Source organism: Simochromis diagramma, unplaced genomic scaffold (genome assembly GCF_900408965.1).
Source record: "Simochromis diagramma unplaced genomic scaffold, fSimDia1.1 OVJJ01000344.1, whole genome shotgun sequence".
NCBI lineage: Eukaryota > Metazoa > Chordata > Actinopteri > Cichliformes > Cichlidae > Simochromis > Simochromis diagramma.
The window spans coordinates 4,634,334-4,662,105 of record NW_024387375.1 but is presented as its reverse complement, the minus strand read 5'-3'; the positions used below and the strand labels follow the sequence as shown (position 1 = coordinate 4,662,105).

The 27,772-nt window shown below is 43.8% G+C and overlaps 4 protein-coding genes and 1 long non-coding RNA gene across 11 annotated transcripts in view; 2 read left to right on the top strand and 3 right to left on the bottom strand.

Moving 5' to 3' along the window:
* Positions 1–2,944, top strand: part of sipa1l3 (signal-induced proliferation-associated 1 like 3) — an 82,624-nt gene extending 79,680 nt beyond the window's left edge. For all 3 annotated transcript variants that reach the window (XM_040009260.1, XM_040009257.1, XM_040009259.1), the window contains one exon: positions 97–2,944. In XM_040009260.1, the coding sequence (XP_039865194.1) occupies positions 97–282 (186 nt within the window). In that variant the 3' untranslated portion in view covers positions 283–2,944. The remainder of the gene's footprint in view (positions 1–96) is intronic.
* LOC120719790 (ribonucleoside-diphosphate reductase large subunit) lies at positions 2,177–11,643 on the bottom strand. Its single transcript, XM_040009269.1, has 4 exons — positions 11,401–11,643; positions 4,779–6,760; positions 3,795–3,983; positions 2,177–3,706 (listed from the first exon to the last, which is right to left on the bottom strand). Exons 1-4 carry the CDS (start codon positions 11,417–11,419, stop codon positions 3,515–3,517), a joined length of 2,382 nt encoding a protein of 793 aa, XP_039865203.1. The 5' UTR covers positions 11,420–11,643; the 3' UTR covers positions 2,177–3,514.
* Positions 8,428–10,001, bottom strand: LOC120719851. 3 transcript variants are annotated; one of them, XR_005692758.1, is made up of 4 exons: positions 9,484–10,001; positions 9,079–9,168; positions 8,786–8,958; positions 8,428–8,622 (listed from the first exon to the last, which is right to left on the bottom strand). It is a non-coding gene; the product is annotated as an uncharacterized LOC120719851 (long non-coding RNA). The 3 variants fall into 3 exon arrangements; XR_005692759.1 differs by having other exon boundaries at positions 8,431–8,958; positions 9,484–9,595; positions 9,693–10,000; XR_005692757.1 differs by having other exon boundaries at positions 8,428–8,958.
* Positions 11,644–13,314: 1,671 nt separating the features above from the next.
* On the top strand, positions 13,315–24,116 carry qpctla (glutaminyl-peptide cyclotransferase-like a). Its single transcript, XM_040009333.1, has 7 exons — positions 13,315–14,167; positions 20,409–20,555; positions 20,630–20,923; positions 21,243–21,404; positions 21,806–21,905; positions 21,994–22,110; positions 22,918–24,116. Exons 1-7 carry the CDS (start codon positions 13,946–13,948, stop codon positions 23,061–23,063), a joined length of 1,188 nt encoding a protein of 395 aa, XP_039865267.1. The 5' UTR covers positions 13,315–13,945; the 3' UTR covers positions 23,064–24,116.
* On the bottom strand, positions 23,947–27,733 carry six9 (SIX homeobox 9). 3 transcript variants are annotated; one of them, XM_040009375.1, is made up of 3 exons: positions 27,014–27,733; positions 25,500–25,684; positions 23,947–24,501 (listed from the first exon to the last, which is right to left on the bottom strand). In XM_040009375.1, the coding sequence occupies exons 1-3, from the start codon at positions 27,398–27,400 to the stop codon at positions 24,336–24,338; spliced, it is 738 nt and encodes a 245-aa protein (XP_039865309.1). In that variant the 5' UTR covers positions 27,401–27,733; the 3' UTR covers positions 23,947–24,335. The 3 variants fall into 3 exon arrangements, with proteins under 3 accessions (XP_039865309.1, XP_039865310.1, XP_039865311.1); XM_040009376.1 differs by having other exon boundaries at positions 25,524–25,684; positions 27,014–27,728; XM_040009377.1 differs by having other exon boundaries at positions 24,328–24,501; positions 25,580–25,684.
* Between the last annotated feature and the right edge of the window lie 39 nt (positions 27,734–27,772).

Sequence of the window (27,772 nt, the reverse complement as noted above, 5' to 3'; positions counted from 1 at the left end):
CATTATGAGGCTCACATGTATTTGTGGCTCCATGCAGATGTTATTTGGTCTTTGATAACTGAACATTGCCTTTATTTCTCCTCCTCTCTATTACAGGAGAAGCAAGATAAGGTCGTCTTACTCGCTGAGATGGCCAACCTGAGAGAGAACAACCAGCGGCTGCAGGTGGAGAGCCAGACCGCCAGCGAGCAGCTGCGCAAGTTCAGCGTGCTTCTGACCAATCTCAACAAGCCGGGCAGCGACCACGAGGCTCACTCCTTAGCCGATTCACAGAGGGAGTGACCGACAGCCAAGGAAGAGAGTGAGGTTCAGGCCAGAGGGAGGGGCTTTCAGTTCCCATGATTCCTTGCACTCACAGGGGCAGCAGATGTCACACTCAGCTTCCACTGGGCTGCCTTAAACCAGAGAGAAAAAGAAGATCTGGATTTTTTTAAACCCTTCCAGTAGAGAACCTCCCTCTCTACACGCTCCCTGCTCTGAGCCTGTTTATTTTTCTAACTGACGTCTGGATATTTGTCACACGGTGTAAATACATCTGCTACTATGCCGGAGGAGCGAGCAGGAGTGGAGATCCTGACTGTTTTAGAGAACACTACATCACCTGGAGAGGCCTAATACTGTTCCTGCAGCCAATCAGCCAAAAAAATAAATAAATAAGACTGCATCTCCCAGAATGCACTAGAAGAGAGGGAGCTCTACAGACGTGGTACTGTAGATAGATGCCTGTGTGGTACAATTCTCATATATCAATATTATCGACAATGTACTGATATTGTAAAGAGACGTACTAAAGGTGTGTGTGTTTTTGTGTATGTGTGTGAGACTGATGGTACAAAAGTGAGAAGCATTGCAGCACAGCATTGTTTGTGCTGGGGATGTATTTTATTCCTCGTGTGTGTGTGTGTGTGTGTGTGTGTGTGTGTGTGTGTGTGTGTGTGGACAGCGGCGTGATGAACAAACCTGTTTACTGTAATCTGAACCCTGTGGGCCTCGTTTTCCTGCCCTCCGTTTACACGGGTGACCCGCGGCGGCCCACGGATGTGAATCAAGCCATCAGTGTGCCGAGAGCAAACGGTCGCAGAGCTCGCCGGCGCGGCGGCGTCGTATCTCCCACACAGAGCAGCGTCCTCAGCAGTGCCCGATCATCTCAGACCTGAATGAACTGATGGTTGCTTTAACCTTAAGCGGGTTCTTTGTTTGGTTTTAGTTGCAGAATTTTGAGAGTTACACTTACCTGCTTTCTGGTGAAGAGCTTATTCTGAAGTAATGTGGTTGGCGTAGCCCCCACGTGAGCCCAGTTTTGACCATATTATTCTTTACGTTTTGGGGAATAAAGCATGGCGAATAAACTTTCATTTTTACCTTTTTTATTGGACGTACCAACTGCTGTAGCTGGATTACTGTAAAACTGGAGAAATGTTTAAAAATCAGCCAACTTCTCGCTCCTGGCAGCTCTCAGAAGAGCTGGTAGCCATCGAATCACCTCATAACTAGAGGTGATTCGATGGCTCACACACGTCATGTTATTTTTGCTTTTGTGAAATCAAATTGCTTCCATCACGTCGCTGTAACCTCTAGCCGACGTCCTTTAACACACCGTGTGTTGTTTATGATTTCGTGTGTCGGGCAGCAGAGCGAGCCGGTTGTTGTTTTTGTGTTTTAAGACGTCACAAACTGAACTGGAGTGCATAAAGCATGTGCAACAGCCTCACCAAGAAAGTAAATAAGTGTATTTTCTCAAAGTGTTCTCAAGTCTTCATGTATTTGTGATCCAGTGAAGCTCCGTCTCCGGCTGAGCGCGCTCACAGGAAACATGTACTGTACCTGAAAGTCCGTCACATCAGGACAGATGTGCTTGTTTGAGAGGACTTTTCTTGTGTTTTATACTGCGACAGTGCTCTCAATGATACTGTGTACTGTATTTTTCATACAGAAACATATTTTTGAATGCTGGCAGTGAATAGACAGTACACCCCAACCCCCTCGCCCCTCCGCCCTGCTAAAACTGTACTGCACTCTCATCTCTCTGATAAAACAGGAGGTTTCTCTTTAACTGGATCTGTTTAAAGTTTCCACTCAGGTTCCTCAGGATGCTGTTAACGACACTCGACCGTTGGGGGGGGGGTTGATGATGACAGACGTCACCCTGCTGTCTGCACCGTTGTCCCTTTAAATGTTTTTGGGCAGCAGGATGTTTCAAATTGCTGGAAGAGCCAAATAAAACCTTTTTTTTTTTTTTTTTTTTTTTGTCACTGACCCCGGAGGATAACTAACGCCTTCTTCACCCCACCCCCGCTCCTCTCTCTCTCTCTGCAGCACCCGCTTTAAACCCACCGCCTCCTTCTCTGGGTTGTTGTCATCCCAGTTTTTCCTTTGTCATTTTTTTGTCTTTAAGCAGCTTCAGTCGGGTTCCTGTTAGCAGGATGTTCTCCATCCACACAGCTCTGCAGGTGTAGCTGTGATTTTAGTGTCTTCAAGTCTTAATCTTTAGTTTGCTGATGTAAAAGGGGCAAGGTTGTTTTTGTTTGTTTTTTACATATATATATAAATCTTGTTATGTATAATTTTAAGCTATTTAAAGCATACACAAGGACCCCTATTGAACAAATCCAATAATGCATTATTACTGGTAATATTGTGCGACTAGTTATTTCCTTTGTTTTTTGTTGTTAATATTTTTATAATTTATTTTTGACATGTTGGTCACTGTTGCAGACAATAGTGAAGATGAGAGGGTACTGTGTTTTCTCTTCAATTCCTCCTTCCTTTCCTTTTTCCTCAAGCCTCATTGTTCCTCTTTCCATCGATGTTTCCTGCATTCAGCAGGAATAACTGAAGCAAGGGTTTGGTTTTCTTTGGGGTGTAATAACGTGTACATTTTAAAAGTGTAAATTATGTTTTCATTGTTTTATAAAAAAAAATATATTAAAAATAAGTCAAAACATTTGCTGGTTTCTGGTCTTTGAGTTTTTGAGCTGCAGTTCAAAAATAACCTTTTCGTTTCAGATTTTAGAAAACGACTGCAGGGTTGTAAGGAGGAGTTAGTAAATTAATGCTTTTCACTTAAACTTGAAGCAGATTTTTGCTGCATGAACAGTACAATTGAAAAAATAAATCCTCATGGCTTAAACTCCAATTAAGCTTTTTATGACCTAAAATTAATTTTAACTTACAGAAAGATATTTGGCGATTTCAGGTTCTTAACGGTGAGACTAGCAGGAATAAATAGTTTTTGGCTGGTTGATCCTGTCATTTGTATTTTTGCATGATCGCTCATTCAAAATAATGCTGTTAACAGGAAAACAACACAGGAAAATATAAACATGTATTAATCATTAATAAATGCAAAGGACCTTTGAATGAGTCAGAGTTCAAGCCTTATTTTAAATTGCAGTGTCTTTTATAAGACCGTATAATAATACAGAAAAAAAAGACAACCCTAGCAATTTACAAAAATTGCAAAGAGTTTTAAACCTCTGAGTTTTAACTCTGAGCTTCAGCAGGTCGGAAACGTTTACGAGCCGCACATCAGGCACTCGTCCTTGTTCTCCAGAGAGCACACCATGGCCGCCGTGTTGCGCTCTTTGATCTCCTGCTCCGAGGACGTGGCCGGCTGTGCCTCCTTCAGCTTCTCCTTGTTCAGGGTGAACTGGATGGGGTTGGCGGCAGGCTTGGTCCTCAGGTAGTACATCCCAGTCTTCAGACCCTGCGGTGGGAGAAAGACGGAGTTATTTTAAACCCCAACATGTCTTCACGGTGAGGTTTCACTCCTCCTCGTGCAGCTCGACACTCACCTGCTTCCAGCCGTAGAAGTGCATGCTGGTCAGCTTGCCGTAGTTCGGCTCTGCTATGTGGATGTTCAGGGACTGGCTCTGGTCGATGTAGGCCCCACGGTCGGCAGCCATCTTGACTACAGTTTTCTGGGAGATCTCCCATACGGTTTTGTAGAGCTGCTTCAGATCATCTGGGATCTCATTGATGTTCTGTCAAAATTTACAAAAAAAAAAATATATATAAATAATTAAAACTAATGTTTCAGGTCCAAACACAAAGGAGTAAAAACAAGAAGGAAAAAAAAACCCCACCTGAGCTTAAAACATCTTAAACTTCTCAGCTGATGGTATTTGGGACACAGACCAGAATTTAGGGCTAATGTGATGCTTAAAACTATTTTCCATTCAATTTTATTTAAGTAGCACCAAATCACAACAACACTCATGTCACGGTGCTTTATTTTGTAAGCTAACAACAACAATTGAGAGAAAATGCCAACAGATGACCTAGCAAGCACTGCGTGACAGTGGGGAGGAAAAACTCCCCTTTAACAGGAAGAAACAATTTGCTGTGGAAACTAAATAGTTACAAAAATAATTGGACCATTTCAGAATGTTAGACTGAGATGACGAATTTCCTTCTTCGTGTTTTCACAGATTGCTTTGGATCCTCTAAATATTTGACCGTTTATTGATTTACTTTGTGGCACCTAATCGAAATTCGTTTTTTTAATTGATGAACTAGAAGACTAATTATTCAAGATCAAAGAGGATGAAAAACAGCAAAGAGATGGAGTATTGCCTAATTTCATTATGCTTTTTTTCCAGAGTCTTGAAGCTTTAAATGTATATATTTAAAAGCAGTTAAGTGGCATTTTATCTTTTCCTGTAAAGGAAATGTTTGGGAATCAATATTTTAGTCTACAGAATGAAGTTCACACCTAAGAAGCTGGAACCTAGAGATGTCTGTCATCTTTAATGGTTTTCCTTCCTGCTGATGATTACCTGGATGGAGCCATTGTTAGCGATCAGCTGGTTCTTCATCTCCTCATTCCACAGGCCCCTCTCTGTCAGGTCTTTGAGCAGGTGGGGGTTGACGATCTGAAACTCCCCCGAGAGCACCCGGCGGGTGTAGATGTTGCTTGTGTAGGCCTCGATGGACTCGTTGTTGCCCAGGATCTGGGCGGTGGAGGCCGTGGGCATCGGGGACAGCAGCAGGCTGTTCCTCACGCCATGTTTGGCGATCTTCTCCTTCAGCAGCCTCCAGTCCCACAGGTCCGTTGGCGTCTTCTCCCACATGTCGTACTGGAGAATGCCCTTACTCACCGGCGAGCCTTCGTACGTCTCATAGGTGCCGAGCTCGGCGGCCAGCTCGCAGCTCGCTTCCAAAGCGGCATAATACATTGTCTCAAAGATCTGGATGTTGAGCAGTTGAGCCTCGGGGCTTTCAAAGGGATAACGCATAAGGATGAAGGCATCAGCCAATCCCTGGACCCCGATTCCTATCGGCCTGTGGCGCATGTTCGACCTCCTGGCTTCTTCCACTGGGTAGTAGTTGATGTCGATAACCTTGTTCAAGTTCCTGACAATTACTTTGGTCACGGATGCCAATTTTTTAAAGTCATAAGTCCGCTCAGGGGTGACGTACATGTTGAGAGCAACAGAGGCCAGATTGCAAACCGCCACCTCGTCCTTGCTAGTGTACTCGACGATTTCCGTGCAGAGGTTGCTGCACTTGATGGTGCCCAGATTCTGCTGGTTGCTCTTCCTGTTGCAGGCATCTTTGTAGACCATGTACGGCGTCCCGGTTTCTGTCTGTGACTCGATGATTGCATACCATAGCTGCTGAGCCTTCACCACACGCTTCACCCTCCCCTCCCTCTCATATCTGGTGTAGAGTTCTTCAAACTCCTCCCCCCAGCACTCATCCAGCCCGGGGCAGTCGGCCGGACACATCAGGGACCAGTCTTCGTTGTTCTCCACCCGCTTCATGAAGAGGTCAGGGATCCACAGGGCGTAGAACAAGTCCCTGGCTCGCTGCTCCTCCTTTCCAGTGTTCTTCTTCAGCTCCAGGAAGTCAAACACATCGAAGTGCCAGGGCTCCAGGTACATGGCGAAGGCGCCGGGTCTTTTGTTGCCCCCCTGATCAACATAACGCGCTGTGTTGTTGTAAACCCTCAACATTGGGACGAGCCCGTTGGAACAGCCGTTGGTGCCGGCGATGTAGCTCCCCGTGGATCTAATGCAGCTGACTGCCACGCCAATCCCTCCGGCTGATTTGGAGATGAGGGCGCAATGCTTCAGCGTGTCGTAGATCCCCTCGATGCTGTCATCCTTCATGGCGAGCAGGAAGCAGCTGGACAGCTGCGGCCTGTTGGTTCCAGCATTGAAGAGGGTCGGGGAGGCGTGGGTGAACCACTTCTCTGACAGCAGGTTGTAGGTCTCGATGGCTGCTTCGATATCCGTCCCATGGATTCCCACAGCCACCCTCATGAGCATGTGCTGCGGACGCTCAGCTACTTTGCCATTGATCTTAAGCAGGTAGGAGCGCTCCAGAGTCTTGAAGCCAAAGAAGTTGTAGGAGAAATCTCTGTCATAGATTATGGCCGAGTTAAGGCGGTCTTTGTTTGCAAGAACAATGTCGAGTGTGTCTTTCGAAATCATGGAGGAGTGGCGTTTGTTCAGGGGGTTGATGTAGTTGTACAGGTCCTCCATGACGTCGCTGAACACCTTCTTCGTCTCTTTGTGCAAGTTAGAGACGGCGATGCGTGCTGCGAGGATGGCGTAGTCGGGGTACTTGGTTGTGAGAGTGGCAGCGATCTCCGCCGCCAGTGTGTCGAGCTCCACAGTGGTGACGCCGCTGTACAAACCCTGGATGACCTTCATCGTGATCTGGGCTGGGTCCACAAACTCCATGTTGAGTCCGTAGCAAAGCTTCTGGATGCGAGATGTGATTTTGTCAAACATGACGCGCTCTTGGCGTCCATCTGAAAAATAGAGAAATGCGTTTTTACTTCAGTGTAAATTAGTGGGCAAAGCTCAGGAGGTAGTAGCTTCACTTTCGCTAGAGCAGAGCATGAAATATGAAGTGTTGAAGGAAACAATTGTACGTGCCTATGAACTGGTACCTGAGGCCTACAGGCAGAAATTTAGGAACCACAAGAGTCCAGCAGTCAAACATATGTGGAGTTTCCACATGAAAAAGGGGCTCTTTTTGATAAGTGGTGTGCTGCTAACAGAGTTGGTGATGATTATGAGTCTCTGCGCGAGTTAATGCTACTGGAGGATTTAAAAAAAAAAAAAAAAAAAAAAAATTCATTACCTGAGAGAGTCATAATGTTCTTAAATGAACATACATGGCAAGTACAGCAGTATTGAACAACATCAGATTTCAGTCCTGGCCAGAAGAAATGTTTCAGAATTCTGCTGTAGGTCTTGTTAACCCCCAAATGTCCTGACTATGGATGGTCATGTGCTAGGCAGTAGGTACAACCACCAAATTCAGGATTGGTTGCGTTTTGTCAGCAGGTGGAACTTTGGCCTGAACCTTAGATCCAGAGGTAAATGTGATCACGTCACCAAAGGGATCTGACCTCATAAAGGAATCAACCAAGTCTGGGCCCTCATAACTACACAAGCTGGAAAAATGGCAGGCTGGTCTTGGGCTGAGTCAGAGTCCACGGCACCAAAGGGCTACACTGAGGCTCAAAACAGCATGAAGATGACAATCATATCTTTAGATGAAGCTCAACCCAAAAGTAAAGTTTCTTCCTATGATGCATTTCGTCTCTATTAATCGTTTTTCTTTGTGTTTTGTCATTAATCTTTTTTTCTACACTCTTCTCTTGTTTAGTTGTTATTTTTTCCCCTCTGCTCCTTTTCCCTTCCATCTCCCCTCATCCTCCAACCAGTCGATGGCTGCTCCCTGAACCCTCCTAACAGGAAAAGAACCGATTTCTCTTCTTGATGATTGGGAGTTCTTTCTCCCAATAATCGCCAAGACCTGCTCAAAACTGTAAGGTTTGAACATTACAGTTCAGATCAAACTCTGAACACACTGTCAAAACTACCTTCAAAGAGGAGGTGTTGTAAGGGTTTATAGATCGCAGATAGCAAGGAAACATTGAAACAATGTTGAGTCAATATCAGGCTGTGTCATTGAATCAACGTTGAAGTGTGACGTTGACCTAACGTCACTCTTGCACCCTTTAACGTTGAAACAACGTCAGGTTTTGATGTTGAATCAATGTTGAAACCTGACGTTGATTCAACGTTATATTTTCTAATATTGCTGACATTGAAACACTGTTGAGCTATGGTGTTGATTTTCCACCTCTTTCGCACAGTTGCTTTTTATTAAAACAACAGTTAAATCATGACTGGAAATCTACCTTTCTTTATAGGTATTTTAACCAATACTAAACTACTGCATGTTTCCATCAATACTTAAACCACCTAAACACATAATTGTACTTATTCCTTAAATTGGACACCCTTTATAAAAAAAAAAAAAAAAAAAAACCAAATGTCTCACAATGTATCATGTCAATATTAATATCCTAAAATAATAAAGCATTGCATGTGATGTAACAGAGAAAAAAAATAAACAAAAAAAAAAGGTCAATAGGCATGTTTCGTTTGCTAAATACTTTATTAAAAGACAGTTTCCTATCTACGTTTATATGATTCACAGAAGTTTGTAATTTTTTGCATGATGTGCGTCCTGCACCACCAAAACGATCTGGGGCGTATCGGAGCCATTTCTGCACTGCTTGTGCAAAGAAAAACTCGGACATAGAGTTTGCCCCTAACTGCTGCGTCAGGCTCCAATCAAGGCAAAGCGTCTCACCTATAGACACATTTTAAGAGATGGAATTAGCGTGTCTCATGTCTTAAATGTGTATGCAAGTGCTTGTGTGTTTAATCAACAGGCCGTTGTTATGTATTTAAATCACATCTGACAGCTATTACACTTTATAGTTACAAAGTGTACATAACCTTTATATACTTACCATTGCCTTATTTGCCTCTTGTGATTGAAGAGCTGGCTCTGCATTGTTTAGCTCCTCAATGTTGTGCAAGGGCAAATCCAGAGGCAGTACCCCAGCATCTACAGATTCATTGCAGCCGGTATTGCGGATGGCTCTGACCTCCTCACGGAGTTCGTTAACAGCTCTCGTCAGGTCTGACAGAAAAAGATAATTTTTTTTTTTTTTTTAAGTATTTAAGAATACAGACAACTTGTCAAACGTTTCCTTGTGTCACACACAGATATGTACAAAGACACTAGACAGTATTTTATTACCTGGTATTTTCACTCGAGGGGCCTGGGGAAACCATTTTTTTTGTGGGCTGCTCATCCTCTGAGTCACTATATGTGTACAGGGTATTTGGTCTAAAGAAAAAAAGTTGAAAACGGTCATAAGTAATTACAAATGTGCTTTTGGAATATTTTTTCCTAAAGTTACAGTTTGATTTATAACAACACACACAGGAAACAGATGTGCAAGAAGGTACAGTATACAAGGAATTTTTGAAGTGCACAAGTGTACACGGCTTTGCATTTATAAAAAGTTTACAAGCTTCCACTTTTTGGACTATATTATGTGGTGATATTGCAGTATGCAAGCACCACAGATATGTATAAAAGACAAGATCATAAATTCTTAGCAATCAAAGATATGTTTGTGAAATAAAAAAAAAGTTTTACTTGTGCTTTCTTTTATGACTGGTCTGAGTTTCAGCTTCGGACTGAAGGTCAGACGTATCACAGTGTTCACTTAGATATTTCTGACGACTGCGTTCTGCTTCGTGAAATGTGTCTGGAAGTACAAACACAATGTATGGCCAGACATAAATTAGGACACGAAAAACTTGTTATTGTTACATTTATACAACACCAATCCAGATGATACCCACCATGGCTTATTAGAAGTCGGACTGGTGCATAGGTGAGCCATGTTGCACCAGGATGAACTCTCCTCTTTACTGCGTCGTGGATCCTGAATGTGTCTCACGGAGGATATGGAGGCCATGACAATTTCTCCCCATTTATCCATGATCTAGGGACTATTTCTGTACCACCAGTGCTAAACTGCACAATGCACCAGTCTTTCATTTTTATCTTTTTTTTTAATTTGGAGTCCTTTTTTGCCCTGTCTAGGATAAACAGGAAACAGATAATTACAATATATTTCATAGTCACTACAAAACTTGATCTATTGATTGAACTAAATAATAGCTTAAAATGTATATAGGCAACAATTACAAGCAAACCTGTATATGTAAGCATTTAAACACTGAAGATAATAAAATTAACAGTATTTTGTCTAAGTCTGCCATTGTAGGAATTCATGGCACCGAGACAAAAACTTGGCGCACAGTGTGGCGTCAAAATAGGCGCACACCTTTGACGCTGCGTTTTCTCAGTCTTCCTCGTCCACACGTAAATGCTAAACGCAGTTTACGTGTGGACAAAAGGTGCAAACGCAAGTTAGGTGAGCGTGCAACGTAAAGTTTGAATTGAGTGCGAATCGAAGCGGGTGCTCACCAATCATTAAAAGTAACAAAGTCATTGAACACATTTATACAGTTACCTTTACGTTTATCAATCATATATCACAGATTTACAATTTTTTGTAGTACTATGCTAAAAAGCAACTACAGAGCTAAAGTCTGGGTCAAGCGCCGAGGTGACGGCAAGAACAAAGGAACCCTCGAAGCGTTAAAGCTAGCTTTGTAAGGGAATATAACGGAAAAGTATGAAACGAAAATGTTTTCTTTGTTGATAGACTTTGTTTGCAGTGCAATTTATTTGTTGCCGGATTGTAAGAAGAAAGTAGACACAATTTCGGGCTCCCACATTTTATCCGAAACTTTACATTAACAAGTTTGTTTGTTTGTTTTTTACTGTTATTCAAATGCAACCGTGGAAATAACGAATAGAACAAAAGTCATTCATTCTTACCTTATACTATCGTGGTGCAGGCCAGTGCAGTGCATGAACTGATGCCTTCTCCGGTCAATTCCGCTGAGAGTAAATCTAATGTCCCGCTCTACTGTACAATGTGATAGGGGTGCTGCGGAATAGTCCAAGTGGTAGCAGCTTTAATTTCCCGCTCAACCATAAATCGATGGTTTTTCAACGTGATTGTTGTCACCTTGTCAACTATAAATAGATCAACAATCAACGATGACAGAACAACAGTGAATCAATGTTATTTCAATGTCAGTGTAAGATTTCATCAGTATTTCAATGTTGTTTCAACATTGGTTTTGTGTTGACATTTCAATCCTGACGATTCTGATGGTTCAGATGGAAAATCAACATCTGTTCAATGTCTCCTTGCTATCTGGGATCTTCTTTATGACGCTACACTGCGAGGCTATAAAAACTTTTGGCGCCTCTTTTAAGACAAAGACTAAGTCCATATTGTCAAACTACAACCGACCCCACCACTTAAACACGTTTAACCTCCACGTCAGGGGGACGGTGCAGCACTAACCAGCTCCTCACTAGTACAGGTTAACCAGCCTGTCGCTAAATGATGCAACCCCACAGCAGGCAGAATCACCGGTAACTCCACACGAAGCTAACCGAGGCCTGCTACAACATCGCAGCGCTCACCTCTTTTGATCACATGCATGTTGGCGGGCTCAGGCGTCTCTGTCTCAGGGGCGGGGGTGTGAGCAGCTCTCCGGGTACAGGTCGAAGCTGTTCGCGGGATCACAGCGAGCTGCTGGACACTAACTTGCGGACTGCTCGCTGTAGAAGCGCGCGAAAGACTCCCAAAAAACCCGCTCACCTCCTATTTGTACGGAATGCGTCACCACGGAAGTGAAGAGATGGACAGGCATCAATCGGCCAATCAACATCGCGGGACCCGGACAGAGAAGTGTGTCATAACAGTGGGTCAAAACACACAAAAAAGAAACTTTTACAGTCAAAGTAAACTATCCTGTTAACAGGAAAATGTCACATGTATGTGTACATGAGGTGTATTTGTCTGAAAAGGTTAAAAATTCCCGAGTTAGTACAGAAAAAATGGTGTGTTTGGGGTTTATTGTACGTTTTCAGTTTGTATATATGTCTGTTTTGTTTTCAGAGGCAGGATTTTGGATCGTAAGAACACATATTATAGTGGTAATTTACAAAGAACCAAAGTATAAATAATAACTGCATGTGAAAGTATTATATTTGTGAATTACACGTTTCTGATGCATCAGTTTAAAAGGTTTGATTTAAACTTAAATCCTTAAAGAGTCAGAAGACTTAAAAATCCGGAGAAACAGTAATAAATAAAACATGTTTGCTTTGTCACAGCAAAGCACTGAAGTTTAATGTGCTGCAGAAGCAGTAGAAAAATATACACTCAATGGCCACTTCATTGGGCACACCTACAACTGCACTAAGGCAGATAGAGTGAGGCTTCAGAGTGTAGTCAAGGCAGCACAGAAGATCATCGGCTGCCTTCTCCCCTCTCTGATGGACATTTATTCCTCCCACTGCCTCAACAGAGCAACAAACATCATCAAAGACAGTTCCCACCCTGGTTTTAACTTGTTCAACCTGCTTCCTCAGGGAAGCGCTACAGGTGCATTAGCACAAAGACCCACAGACTCATGAACAGTTTCTTCCCAAAAGCCATAACCACCCTGAACTCACACATGCACTGATAAACACAGTTCACCCCCCATTCCAAGAATTTCCCTCTATAACCCACCACTGTGCAATAACCCAAACTGTATATACACAACACTATTTATTTACATATTGACTGATTTATTTATTTAATTTTATCAGATTGTACATTTGCACATTTTATATATTTTTTCTGTAAATACTGGCCATATGTATATAGTGTTGCAATAACTGTGCAGCACTATATACATGTTTGCACTGAGTAGGAGATGCTCTGTATCTCATTGTATGTCTGTATTGTGACAATAAAGGCATTGTATTCAATTCTATTCAACGGCTTATTGCAAATATCTAATTAGTCAATCACATGCCACCAACTCACTGCATTTAGGCATGTAGTCATGATCAATACAACCTGCTGAAATTCAAATTGATGCAGAAGAGCATCTCTGCATGTGCAATACGAACTACAGCAGCAGATGACTGTAGGTCTGTCTACACTAGCAGATGAATGTGCCACCCCCCAACAAAAGGAGGGTGCCACTCCTGTCAGCTAAAAACAGGAAGCTGAAGCTTAGTGATACATATAATCCCTGAGATATTTTAATATAAGAAAAAGAACTGCAATCCTAACTGTATGTCTCAGTTTTACATGTTACATGTTAAAGAAATGCTGCTGTAGCAAATGAAAGAAATCTGACTCTTTAGGCTTAAACTGTAAGTAGTGAGTGTGTAAAATGACAGAAATCTATTACTTATTTACTTTGGTGCAGAGTAATGGCCACGGGGAATGTCTGTATCAGTAGAAAAAAAAACTGTAAAACCTATGAAAATACAAATAAAAGTCCCAAATTAATGTTCTCCTTCAAATTTTCCAACACTTTCCAGGAAGCCGAATTGAAGTGTTTGGGTTAAGGGCAATCTGAAGGCAAGAACAAGATGTACCTAACAAAGTGTTGTGTTGTTTAGTGTAATTCCTTTTGCGCTCCATAGGTGGCGATTACGTCTTTACCCCCCTACAGGCACCACAGAAGAAGAAGCAGTGCAGTTTTCAGTGGAGATGTCCCGTAAAGAGAAGGGGTTAAAATTAAACAAGGAATAACGCAGCAGTGGAGTTATGATAAGCTTGCTTCATGACTTCATTTTTGTAGTGTTTCTGTGATGTAGCTGTAAGTGGATTAAAACGAGTTTTACGACAGAAAGTGAGGCGTTACAGGCGGCAGTTTGTGTCTCTGTTGTAATTTATGCTGGATTAAAAGCTCCTCTGAACATCTCCAACATGTCCGGCGTGTCTTCGAGCTGCGGGGCCGCTGCGTCTAGGAGCTGCGACCCCCGGAGTCCGCCGAGCTGCAGCTAATGATGGGCTGCCGCTGTGCTGCAGGAGGGCAGCGTGCTGTGTCGGATGTCCCCCTCGGCTTTGCTTCTCAACAGCCTCCACTTCCTGTGTGACTCTCTCTCCTCCGCTGTTCTGCAAAGCCGGTTGTGACACGTAGCTGTAAGGACCGCCAGGAGCGGCTCTGCGCGTTCAGTCATGTCCAGGTCCGGCCGGAGGTTCAAGCCGCTCCAGCAGAGCAGCGGGGGCGGCGGCTCGCTGCCCGGCTGTGACCGGGTCCGGATGCCCCGGGCCCGGGTGCTGCTGTTCTGCCTCCTCGGTGTTCTGGTGCTGGCGGTGGTCCTGGGAGTGTACCTGTCCAACGACACCGTCACCGGACATGTGAGCCGCGTGCCAGCGGTGGATCTGAGCAGAGACAGGGTAAGAGCTGCGACAGGAAACAAACTGAAGCTGTGCACACAGCAGGACTGATTTAATCCCCACAGACGGTCATTATGACACCTCACTGTAACCAGACCTGTTCAGTCACAGCTGTGATACGGGTTACTTCAGACCAGTACTCCAGGATAACTTAGCTTTTATAAGAATAACTCAAATACAGCATCGCAGTCATTCCAAATCTAAATGATCAGGATCTTAATAAGAAAAATCTGGCTAATAACAGCGGCTACTGTGGAGTGAGGCAATGCAAAGTTTGAATCTGGGTTTGCAGCAGTGGAGCTGAATCATATAGTGCTGCAGAGCATCTGTAATCACGCAGATGAGCCCATAGTCATTTTTACATAACACGGATCATGCTGAAGTAATTACTGAGCTTAAATTGAATCATTGTCTGCTTATAATAACTTTAAAGTGTATCTGTGAGCAAGCTGATGTTGGCATACATACAAAACAAATAAAGAGCCAAAGTCATTTTATATATGAGCTGAATTTCTTTTCTTGTTTTTCTTTTTTCCCCAAAAATAGATTATTTTACTTTTATTTTAAACGAGCCAGGTAAAACATTAAAACAGCAGGAGCCACTGTAACTATTAGAAACACAATCACACAGATAAATGCAGAAGTGAACACAGCACCAGATTATATATTAAAAACAACAACAACAACCCAACTAACTTTCAGTCAAACTTGACACCTGAAATTCACTCAGAGCTCTGAAACAGTTTCAGTCTAACCTAAAAATGAATCTTTTTGAATAGAATTACAGAGGCACTGTTCATTTTTAATGGGCAAAAGACTCGAGCTGTGAAAACATAATAATAATTTAACTTGCAAGGCCAAACCGATGTAAAGTCAGGCGTATAGTCTGCAGGTGTGATTCATGACGAGTCAGCAGTTTGGTGGGATACTGACACTCTCAGTGCAGTGGCTGATATCAACATAAAAACAGCCAGCTGTAACATGTAGCATGTCGGGTGTGACATGCTTAATGACGATTTTCAGGACGTCTTTATTCATCAGTGAGTGCGTGTCCCTCAAAGTACATTGATACGTCTTATATTGCTTGACTTGTGACCATTGCAAGACAATGCTGATTCTGTGTAGCAGTGTATCACGTAGCACGTTTGTGAATCTAAGCCCTTTGAGAGGAGTCATGTGGCCAAGAGTAGCATTTTCTCTATCCTGTAATATTGACTGAAAATGAAAACTACTATTATGTACAGGCCTACTGCTGTTTCTTCTCCCTGCTGCTGCTGCAGTCCTGACTGGGAGGCTCTCATATGAGCAAATTTCACTGATCTCACTCTTTATGATTCATATTAAAGTCAATTTATTTCACTTAGAAGTTCTTGCACGGATCTGCCCTTCGCCAACGATCAGCAATGCTACAATTTTATATCCCACGCTCAGTTGACGGGCAGCAGTTCCAAGCACCAGACTTTGAGAAGTCGACATCTGTTGTGATTAAACGTGCTACATAAATAAACTGACGACCTGTCTATTTAGACGCTCGGCTCCATTAATAATAGAATAGAATAGAATAGAATTCAACTTTATTGTCATTGCACATGCACAGGTACAGGGCAACGAAATGCAGTTTGCATCCATCCAGAAGTGCTTTAGTGATATAGATATATTACAATATATATTAGCAATAATATAGATATGTGAGTATATTACAGAAATGGGTCTATTATGGAATGTTATAATGTACACGGTATGAAGTATGTTGTGAATATTCTATAACTATAAGTATGTACAGGCTGTAGTGAGTACAAGCAATGAACAGGCTATGAACAGGATATAAATATGAAAAACTATACAGAATATGAAATAAGTAACTTTACAGAATCTGAGATATACAGCTATACAGAAATGGGAACTATGCAAGTTGTAAACAGTTGTAGGATTAAAGATTATCGAATGTACAGAATGATTATTTACACAGAGCTATACAGTAGTGCAGTTAAGATAAGTGAGGGTGTAGATAGTTTCTACAGAGGCTATATAAAGTGCTGGTGGTTGTGAGTGGTGGTTCAGTCCATGTTATTATTGTGTGTTTGAGGGTACAGTTGTCCATTGTGTGTATGTTCAGTCCATGAGTTTAACGTGGGTCAGATGTCAGGAGGCAGAGTTCAGGAGTCTGACAGCTGTGGGGAAGAAGCTGTTCCGGTACCTGGTGGTCTTAGTCCGTAGGCTCCTGTGGCGCCTCCCAGAGGGCAGGAGGGTGAAGAGTCCATGTGATGGGTGACTGGGGTCTTTGATGATTTTCCCAGCCCTTTTCAGACACCGCTTCCTGTAGATGTCTTTTATGGCAGGAAGTGGTGCTCCGGCGATGCGCTGGGCAGTTTTCACGACCCTCTGCAACGCCTTCCGGTCCGAGGCAGAGCAGTTCCCGTACCAGACTGTTATACAGTTGGTCAGGATGCTCTCGATGGTGCAGCGATAGAAGTTCACCAGGATGTCTGAGGACAGGTGGTTCTTCCTCAGAGTCCTCAAGAAGAAGAGGCGCTGGTGAGCCTTCTTGACCAGCTTGGAGCAGTTGGTCGTCCAGGTGAGATCCTCGGAGATGTGGACTCCCAGGAACTTGAAGCTGCTCACACGCTCCACAGCCGTCCCCTTAATGTGGATGGGTGGATGTGGGTCAGCATTCCTCCTGTAGTCCACGATGAGCTCCTTGGTCTTCTCGGTGTTAAGCAGCAGGTTGTTTCTGTCGCACCACTCAGCCAGACGATCCACCTCCTCCCTGTAGGCGGCCTCATCGTTGTCACTGATGAGGCCAATCACCGTGGTGTCATCTGCAAACTTAATGATGGTGTTGGAACCATCAGCAGGTCTGCAGTCGTGGGTGAAGAGGGAGTAGAGGAAAGGGCTCATCACACAGCCTTGTGGTACACCGGTGTTCATTGTGATGGTAGATGAGCAGTGGTTATCCAGCCGGACATGTTGGGGGCGGTTGGTCAGGAAGTCCAGTAACCATTTGCAGATGAGGGAACTGATGCCCAGGTCTGTCAGTTTCCTGATGAGTTGTGAGGGGTGGATTGTATTGAATGCTGAACTGAAGTCTATAAACAGCATTCTGGCGTAGGTGTTGTTGTTGTCCAGGTGTGAGAGGACAGAGTGCATTGCGATGGAGACTGCATCCTCTGTGCTCCTGTTCTGGCGGTATGCGAATTGGTGGGGGTCCAGGGTGGGGGGGAGACAGGATTTGAAGTGTGCTAGGACCAGTCGCTCTAAGCACTTAGTGATGATGGGGGTGAGTGCTACTGGGCGGTAATCATTGAGGCAAGATGGGTTGGAGTTTTTGGGTATCGGGACGATGGAGGTGGATTTGAAGCAGGCCGGTACCACAGCGTGGGCCAAGGACAGATTGAATATGTCTGTGAGCACTCCTGCAAGCTCCCCAGAACACGCTCTGAGAACACGCCCGGGGATGCCATCAGGGCCTGCAGCCTTGTGGACATTGATCCTGCTCAGCACCGCTCCTACATCGGTGGGGGAGAGAGTCAGAGGTTGGTGGTCTGGCGTCATGTCTGCTTTGGTTGTGGTTGTGGGGTTCCCTCGCTCAAAACGAGCATAAAAGTTGTTGAGCTCGTTGAGGAAGGAGACATCAGAGGATGCGGGGGAGGGTTTGGTGGTCCTGTAGTCTGTGATGGTCTGGAGTCCTTGCCACATGCGTCGGGGGTTGGAGTTGGAGAAGTGTTGTGTTAATGAGCGCCGCAGCAGCGCAGGTGTGCCACTGATCATGTTTCACTCTGCAGCTTTTACCTATCCTCATTTTACTTTACTCCTTAGTCATGGCAGTTTAGTTTGCGTTGCCCCAAATCAGAAATAAATTACAGATTCCTGCAAATAAAAAGGTGAACAGAGCTGCTCATAGCTTCTGATCAGCAGCCCAAACCCAAAGATGTTTAATTTACTTTCATATAACACAAACAAAATCATCTTACCTTCATGTTTATGATTTGGGATTTGAATGAAGCACAAAAAGAGCTGCAAGTTTTACAAACGTCACATATGCTCTTATGTTGTTAAGCACATACAGCTGTGGCCAGAAGTTTATTCTGACTCATCACGGGCATGACTGTCATGGTAATTTTCAGCTTTTAATAATTTCTTTGAATTGTTTTTTTTTTTTTTAGCCGTGTTGAATGATTGTACAGCATACAACTTTTAATTAATTAAAAAACAAGAGTTGTGTGCACGAGCTCAAATATATACACACCCCATTGATATTTGGTTAAATGTCCCATAGCAAGTTGCACCTGATCGGACCATCACAACACTTCTGGTTGGATTTTGGCCACTCTTCTTGGCAGAATTGGTAGATTATATTTAAATTGTTTGGTTTCCTGGCTGAGATCACTGTCAGCTACCATGCCTCCATGGTTGACAGTAGGGCTGTTCGATATAACGATATATATCGGATGACGATATAAAAACGTTTCATTTTACGCTATCGTTTGTTTCGTGGTGTCGCAAAAATAAACTGTTTACGGCAATATTTTTTCATCGTTTTGATGGTCACTGTAGTGGCTATATTAATTTCTTAAAGTTCTCTCTTTCTCTTATATTTAATACAACCACACTACAGACGGACAAGCGCCTGTTTTTATGTGTTGTGGTTAGCAACAACGACAGTAACAGCATCGCGTCTCTGCTTGTTTATGTTCCACATAAACCTTTCACAATAAAGCTCAGGATCCTGTTGAGACTTTTCAAAATAAACTGAATCACGTGAAAGAGCAGATTATTTACGGATGAGAAGTAAAAGAGAGCCGTCAGGTGCTAAAAAATAAACCTTAGACTCAAACGTTAAAACAGGCTTTTCCCCGCAGCACGCTGTGTAATAAATACTCACAAAGAAAACGGCGGCTGCTACAACTTATGTCTAAAAATGTATCATTTCATGCATCGGTTAAAAGACTCGACTCCAGCTACATGACGCGCAGCTGGAAACACTTCCTGCAAGTCGAGCTGCCCGAGATTCACAGAATTTACAGAAAATGTTACATTTTTGTGATTTATATCATTATCGGATGATAGAATTCTTATATCGGGATATGAGATTTTGGTCATATCGTACAGCCCTAGTTGACAGTTGCCACAGTGTTCTTAGGTTTGAAAGCCTTTACCCAAATGTACCCTGGCAATTCTCAGTCCATGGCAATATCAAACTCAGTTCATTGTGGACAGTGACACTGTGGCTCTCTTCCACAGCATGTCTTTTATCCTGTCTTCCTTCTCCCACCCCAACCGGTTGCGGCAGATGGCCCCGCCCCTCCCTGAGCCTGGTTCTGCTGGAGGTTTCTTCCTGTTAAAAGGGAGTTTTTCCTTCCCACTGTCGGCAAAGTGCTTGCTCATAGGGGGTCATATGATTGTTGGGTTTTTCTCTGTATGTATTATTCTAGGGTCTAACTTACAATATAAAGCGCCTTTAGGTGACTGTTGTTATGAGTTGGCGCTATATAAATTCAATTGAATTGAATTGACACTGGCGTTCCAGCAGTTTACACTTATTCCTGAACATCTGAGGATGACAGTTTGAGTCTTCTTCCAGACTTTGGAAAAGTGGTGTGACATGAATAAACTGTTGATCTTGGACTCTGCAGTTGTTCAGAAATGGCTCCAAGAAACCTTCCCAGCTTATGTAAATCTAAAGTTCCTTCGACTTTCCCATTATTCTGAATATTGGTCAGTACAATGATGAGTGCTGTCAAAAACAATCTACCAGATGTAGTCAATCACAATCACTGAAGAAGTACACTGTGCATGTAAACATTTGACCACAACTGTATTTTTGGGGCCCTCCTAAGAGGTTTTGGCTTTCCACCGAAGAAAACCCATGAGGACTGTGCTAAAAACATTTTTTTTTTTTTTAGTAGGGGTTAATTTTTCTTTGGCTTAAATACAGTTTTCTGTAAAACATTGCCAAAAACAACAGGAAACTGCACAGACTTGTCCTTAGTAAGGTAACGCAGACTGTTTGCCTGAACTGTGTTTGGGCTAGTTTTGCTTTGGGGCATTGAACCTTCGATAGTCAAAGGAAAAAAACATGTTGACAAAATAGTTAAATGGAGAAAAGGAGGTGTAATATAAACACTGGAGGAACTGAATGATCCTTTAAACCCATCAGAAAGGACGTGAACCTCTGGACCACGAACATGTGGAACGTCCCATGCTCGTGTTTACACACTGTTCTTTTTTCCCTCTCCTCCAGCTGTCCCACAAACCCAGTAAGTGCTCTCCAACTCAGATCCGCCGTCTGGCCTCTCAGGTGGACGGCACTCGCCTGTGGGAGGCTCACCTGCGGCCCATCCTGATAGAGCGCCTCCCAGGCACGCAGGGCAGCCTGTCTGTACAGCAGGTGGGTGTAAATATTTATAGCTTCCTCACTTTTACACATTCCCCCCTCATCATTAACTCCCTGCTCCACTTCAGCACATCACCTCCACCCTGTCCTCGCTGTCTGCTGGCTGGTCCATAGACCTGGACTCGTTCCAGTCCCCTACGCCTCGAGGCCAGGTCACTTTCACCAACGTCGTGGCCACTCTGGACCCTTCGGCACCTCGACGGCTGCTCCTGGCCTGCCACTATGACTCCAAGGTGTTGCCTCCAGACCCGCGAGCCCCGGAGAAGGTGTTCCTGGGGGCCAGCGATTCTGCAGTGCCCTGCGCTATGATCCTGGAGCTCGCCACCTCTCTGGATGCTCAGCTTAGGTCATTCAAACAGCAGGTGGGTTTTGTGTTGGCTGAATTTAAGCAACAGACAAAGCAGATGCTGACAGATGTGGTTCCCGCTCACGATGAAAAGTAAAGGGCTGAGATGCTGACGAGAGTCTTTCTTATTGTGTTGTTTCATCCCTCTGCTTCTGAGGCCGCAGTACTGGGGAGAAAATGCTGACTCGAGCACTATCTCTCCAGAGGGCTGTGATTTATGTAGTTACCGTAGAAACACACACTGCAACAGCACTGCAGAAAGAGAAACTCAAGCCCTGCTTTTTTTCCCCCCACACAAATTTGATTACCTCTGCTTTCTTTGTTTTTCCTCTCAGAAACTTCCCGTAACTCTCCAGCTTGTGTTTTTCGACGGCGAGGAGTCATTTGAAGAATGGACCGCCACCGACTCGTTGTACGGCTCGCGCCACCTGGCCGAGCGCATGGCCAACACGCCCCACCCGGCAGCCTCCTCGCACGCCAACATGCTTCAGGCACTGGTGAGGAAGCTGCAGGCAGAAATATGTTTCCTCTGTGGTCACACTTACTTCCTGAACCAGACGCGCTCCACGCTGTCCTTCAGTTTGCACAGCTTGAATCCAGCCACGCTTTGGTCAGTCAAATCTGAAAAAGTTTCCACCTCAGACTCAGCTTCATACTTACATCTACAGGCTCTTAAAGTACATTTTGAGCCTTTTTAACTCATTAAATATTCATAATATGAAGGTAAAATGTGCATAAACTAATTTAAAAAACATTATTGCACGCAAAGGTCATGAGAAAGGATTATGAGAAGGTCAGGTGAGAGGGTCATGGAGTGACCCTTTGACTTACATTAACATTTAAATTACTCTGATTAAGACAAATGCCAGCTCCCGTCTCTCTAACTTCATCTCTGCAGGATCTCTTCGTGCTGCTCGACCTACTCGGTGGTCCCGATCCGCTGATTGCGAATCACTTCGATAACACTGCACGCTGGTTTGACCGCCTGATTGCTGCAGGTAAGCGTCCGCCGTAACTCCTCCACCAATGCTTGAATCCCTCCTGAACACTTGTAGACCCGATCTCTGCCTCCTCCTCCACCCTCAGAAAAGCGGCTCCATCGACAGGGTCTCCTGACGTCTCACCCCTCAGAGCAGACCTACTTCAGGAAGGATGTGTATCTCGGACCCGTGCAGGACGACCACATCCCCTTCCTTCACAAGGGTAGGTGGGAACCAGGAGTGTAGCCTGTATACCCACCCCCTGACCCCTGCAGCTGGAGGTCATCCCTCAGAGTTATTATAGTCGAAGCAAGCCACAAGACACTTCGATTAGGACTGCAGCAGCGATGCTTTCCAGGAACAAAGACACTGGCAGTCCTGTACTGGTGTATTTGAATGTTTCTTTGCCTCGTTCAGATTTTTGTCTTTTGAGCAGTAATTTATAGCACACCGAACCAGCTGCTTCCTCTTTCTGTTAAGCAGAACTTCTTGGGGTTTTTTTTTTTTTTTTAAACTGGTTAAAATTGGACTTTTCTTGTTCTTGGATCCTCACTCAGTAATACAGATTAGCAGGATAACATGCTGCTGCCACTAAAACCAGGTGGAATTAAGACTAGCCTCAGTTCTGGTGCAGCCCGGCAGCGTTAACATTTTCCTCTGGGATGTATGCGAAGGGTCGACTCGGGTCCCTAAATTTTTAGACAGTTAACACAAGGCTCTGTGCAGATGTGTGCATGCTCTCAACATCTGTGTGACTGTGCAGACTTGCATACCTCAGGCCAGAAGAAAGCAATAACAAATATTCAGTAACAAGAATTAATGTAGATTTAGATTTTTTGGAGGGGTTGGGCTTGTAATTACAGTCAGTCCGCAAGGGGTAAAATTTAAGAAGTTCAAAACAGGTATTGAACCTTTTAAGCTCAGTACTGTAGGACATGTCTGCCTCCAGGGATTTATCTCCTTAAAGAAGAGAAGTCACTTTCTTTAACCCATGCTCAGTCACCATACCTGCCTTCGTGTCTCTGTACAGGCGTCCCCGTGCTGCATGTCATCGCCACTCCCTTCCCACAGTTCTGGCACACACTGGAGGACACGGAGGAGAACATGCACCGCCCGACGGTGGAGAACCTGACGAAGGTCATGGCTGTGTTTGTGGCGGAGTACCTGGGCTTCTGAGCGTTGAACATAGATAGCAACGGTCCGAGCAGGACTGGCGATAAACGACGAGGTGAGAAAGAGGAGAGCCTGGTGAAATTAAATAAACTGGAATCTGAACTTTACCAAAGACGTGTATCTGCTGGGCAGTCCTCGGGTTCACGTGGACAACGAATTGGACACAGCTGAGCAAAGTGTGTGAAGTGGATGGTTAAAACTTTATTACTAATACACATGCTGGGGAGCATCATACCTGAGAAGCAGCTGGGAAATGTGTCTGTGACTCTATATTAATGTTTTTGTTCTGTTCCTGTGAAAGAAAAAAAGCCGTATTAGCCTTATTGATGATTTACCCTGTTAATAAGAGATGGAGATGCTCTTCGTCTTCTTGAGAGGGACCTGTTGTGCTCGTTTTCAGCTCCGAGATTTTTCTCTCAGACTCTGCTCAAGTAGTTTTGCATGATTTACCGATCACGTGCAGCCTGAAACAAGCCTCTCCTTTTAAACTGAGCTCATTTTGATTGGCTGCCCATCATAAATAATAGAATATCTGCTCTCAGTGACATCATTCAGAGCCAAGAGTAGAAAAAAAACTGTGAAAAAGCGCATTTAGAGCACTCTCAAGCTTGAGCTTTGGCCATATGTAATAGGAGCATCCACAACTGTAGCCGTTTATATATACATATGAAAGGAAACCAGCAAAAGCACGACGGGTCCCCCTTTAAGAACGACCTGTGACGAGCGCTGCTGCTGAGGACGCTTTTCGTAGTTTATCTGTGAGTACCTTCTCCTGACTTTACCTTCACATCAGTGAAGATCCTCATGGCCTTGGCTGTTATGAAGTGCCAGCAAGATGAAAATCATGAAGATGAAGATGTTACTATGGTAAAAGATCACACCGCAGTGATTGTGAAATTATTTTATTCAGGTTCTCTTACAGTTTCAAGACATTTCAGGAAGTCGTAAACACTGAAAACGCTGTCTCCTGGTTCAGTGTGTAACCTTTGGGTATGATACACGTGGGTGCAGTTTACCAGCATGTACCCTTTAATAAAAATAATTCCCTGATCATTATAAATGTTTTGATTTCATCTGTGAATGCAGTGTGGAGATGCACCTTTATGCCACACCTGTGATCCAGTCTGTTGGCTTTAATCTCCAGACGTCTGATGTCTGTCTTGTGTGATATTCTGTAAACATTTAAGTCTCTGTAGGGGATCTGCTAGGTATTGTTTTGGTAATAAACTTTCAATGACAACAGAAATTATGATTATCTATCAACCACTGGACAGCTTAAACATCTTGATGCCCTCCACATGTGTGGTGCAGTGGAGGAGGCAGTGGATGGAAAAGGGGTGGAGGTGGTTCGCTGCAGCACTGGGGACTGCCTGGAGGTGAAAGGTCGTTGTCAGAGGATGGGTAGGCTTGTTCTGAAGGTCCTCGAGAGCCTGTCTGAAAACTGAAGGATCATGAGATTTAGAAAAAAGTACAGATTAATGTCTTACTGTAGCCACAAGGTGGTGCTATTATGCAAAATTCAACGCGTGCGCCACAGTGATAAATTCTATTTACGGCATGCCAGATTAAAGTCTCCTTAAAGCGTTTTGTAGAAAGTACAACCCAATTAAATGCTTCGCTTCACATAGATGTTTGTTTTTTTTTCTAGTTTTAACAGGGGAAAAAATCGTTCAGCCATTCGCTTGTTTTTTTCCCACAACATTGACTCGAAATTTCAGCATTATCAGTGAACCCTATCACTGTGTGCATGAAATGCATATTAACTAAAATACCAGTTTCTTTAAACTGATATGTACTACTTATGTAATTTAGTTTGGTGATAGAAAAAAAAGCTACTGGAAAAAAGGAGGAACTATTTTATGCCTGACTATAAGGTAAGAGAATCGAGTTAGCTTATGGTGGCAATGTTTTAAAATCACTCGGCGATTTTTTAAAAATCGGTTTCTTAACGAAAAGTATAAAATCAATGATTTCTGTAAAGACCCATTTCTATTTTAAGTTAAAGGTATGAGTAGGTGATTTTTTTTTTAGTCATTAATTTAAATTAAGCACATATCCCGATTTTTATTGCTTAATGCTAAACGCCAACGGTTTGTTTATTCAGTGTATCCATTCGCTTTCTGTGGGCCACTGATGGCGCCTTCCATTAGCAGTCGGAAGTCGGAATTTCCCTGTTCCCAGTCTGACGTTTCACCTGCACATACACTCAAGTCTAACCTCCAATTTGACAAATCGGAGAAGCCCCAAACTACGATTTAGCAATCCAGGACGCCAGCAGTGCGCTTAAACATAAGTAAAACTGCGTTTTCTTTCCTGTTTTTCGTACGTCGCTCCCAGCTCCGACTTTCGAGGTAACTAGACGCGTTCATCACTTTTTATTATTAGTATTAGTTTACATGGGGGTTCTTTGAATGATAAGAGGACAGCAGTTCAGCTTACAGCGAGCTGGTGCCCTTCACTGACCCGGTAAACTCCGCTATGCGGTCCCTCTGCCGGCGGTTCTTGAACCAGTTGCTGACCTGGATGGCGGTGAGGCCGGTGGCTGCTGCTAGCTCCCGCTTTTCTCGGGTGGAGGGATACGGCTTACGGTGGTACCACTCCCTGAGGATACTCCGAGATTTTTCCTGTTTGCAGTTAAATAAAATAAATAGTGAAATCTGGACATTATTATCAGAAGATATGTGAGCGATCCAGAAACTGTAATAGCATCTCTTATTAGCTGACGGGCCATGTGCATCTCTGTGTCAGGTCTTTTTCCTATTTCTTACACACATGACTTTTAGATACCTTCCTTCTACTGAGATTTGTTTTTGTCTCCACATTTTCAGTTTCCTCATTTTTTTTTAAAGCACACATTGCACACCCTGCTGAGCTAAACCTTTCGACTAATTGCAAAAACCTCCCAAACTTTTTATGCCTGTCAAACTATTATCTTTGGCATTTCTCATAGACTGAACTAGATTGAAGTGCCTAAAGATACCCCTTACATGTAGACAGCACTGGTCCATCCTTGAGTTAGGTCAGTGTTAACAGGTTCCAAATAACTAACCATCCATTCTCTTCCACTTATCCTTGTCAGGGTAGCAGGAGGGCTGGAGCCTATCCCAGCTATCACAGAACAAGAGGCAGTTCACCCTGGACAATTTGCCTAACCCCACTAACTGCATGTCTTTGGACTATGGGAGGAAATCTGAGTACCCGGAGAGATGTTCAATCTCTTCTTGCTGTCAGGCAACAGAGCTAACCACCACGCCACCGTGCCGCCTTCTGAATAACTAACGAACACATTTTTTTTAAAAAACAAAACCCATTCCTCTGAAAATATTTTTAATCCTTGTAGCTGACCCAAGTGAAACAGCAGCCAGTGTCCAAAGAAAGACTTTGAAAAAGCTTCAGAAAACCTGGAGAACTATTAGTCAAGACCACTTTAAAAAATTACAAGAAAGTTCTACTCCTTAGAAGCAAAATATAAAGAAATTAGGGTGGCTCGAGATTTGCATAGCACTGTATTTTAAGCTGAAATACAATGGCATAGATGCAGCATGCTCCATAGAAATGCTTAAATTAAGTATGTGAGTAAAATACCAAGTTACATCCCACTGGTCCTATAATGCTCTGAACCAGTAGTTTAAGATTAATAATACTCTTTACTCACCAAAGCAGGGTGGGACAGTTTATATTTACATATAATTATTCATTACTATAAAAATACTTGAAAGATAATGTTTTATGCAAAGCACAAAAATATAAATTATGTATTTATACTATAGAGGTCACATACTGTATTAAAGATGCAGTATTCCTCAGATGTGATAGTACACGACTTGTACATAGTAGTATTAGTAGCCCACAAGTACACTATGCTCCACTTCAATCAGTGCCAGTACACTACTTGATTAAATGCAGCTCACACTTCAGTTATTTAAAAACATGCAGCTTTAGTGTTTGCCTACCTTGAAGCAGTAACTGGTCTCCTCTCCGTCCCAGATGGTGTTTGGTAGAGGAAATTTTCTCCTCACGCGGTACTTCCCCACAGCTCCCAGGGGTCGGCCCCTCTGCCTCTCCGCTTCTATGTAGTGGGCTTGCAGCCAGAGCTGCTGCAGGAGCGGGTGGCTGCGTGCAGAGAAGGGGAAGCCCTCCAGCAGGGTGTAGAGGTCTGAGAAGCGCCCTTGGTGAAAGGCCACCGCGGCTTTGGCTTTTAGCACGCTCTCAAGCTCCCCGGGGCACGAGGAGGAGGAAGCAGGAGGAAGAGTGCGGAGGAAGCTGGCGAGACGATCTATGCAGCCGCTCTGCAGCAGGACCTCGCACACGCAGGTGACCTGCTCTGCTGTGAAGATCATAGCTGCATGGACGGGTCCTGAGGCGCAAGGTGAAAATATCTTCTCAGGAGAGCACCAAAGCCTTCCCTCTATGCCCTTGTGTGTGTGGATGAACAAAAACTAAGTAAACTGCATGTGTGTGTAGCATTACTCATCATACCCCGGCACAGGTAACCTGAGACCATCAGGGCTATCATAACACACCATGCATCCCCTCCTTCTCTTGTACAAACACATGCATGCACAAGCTCACACACATTTTGGTCTGACTTGCACGCAGAGTCAGAGCACGATGGTTTCTCAGTAAAAGAAGAGAACACATTTGAATAAAATTTTCTTGCCAAATTAGAAGCAAAGGTTGTCACCCCCCCTCCCTCCCTCGCAATAATCTAC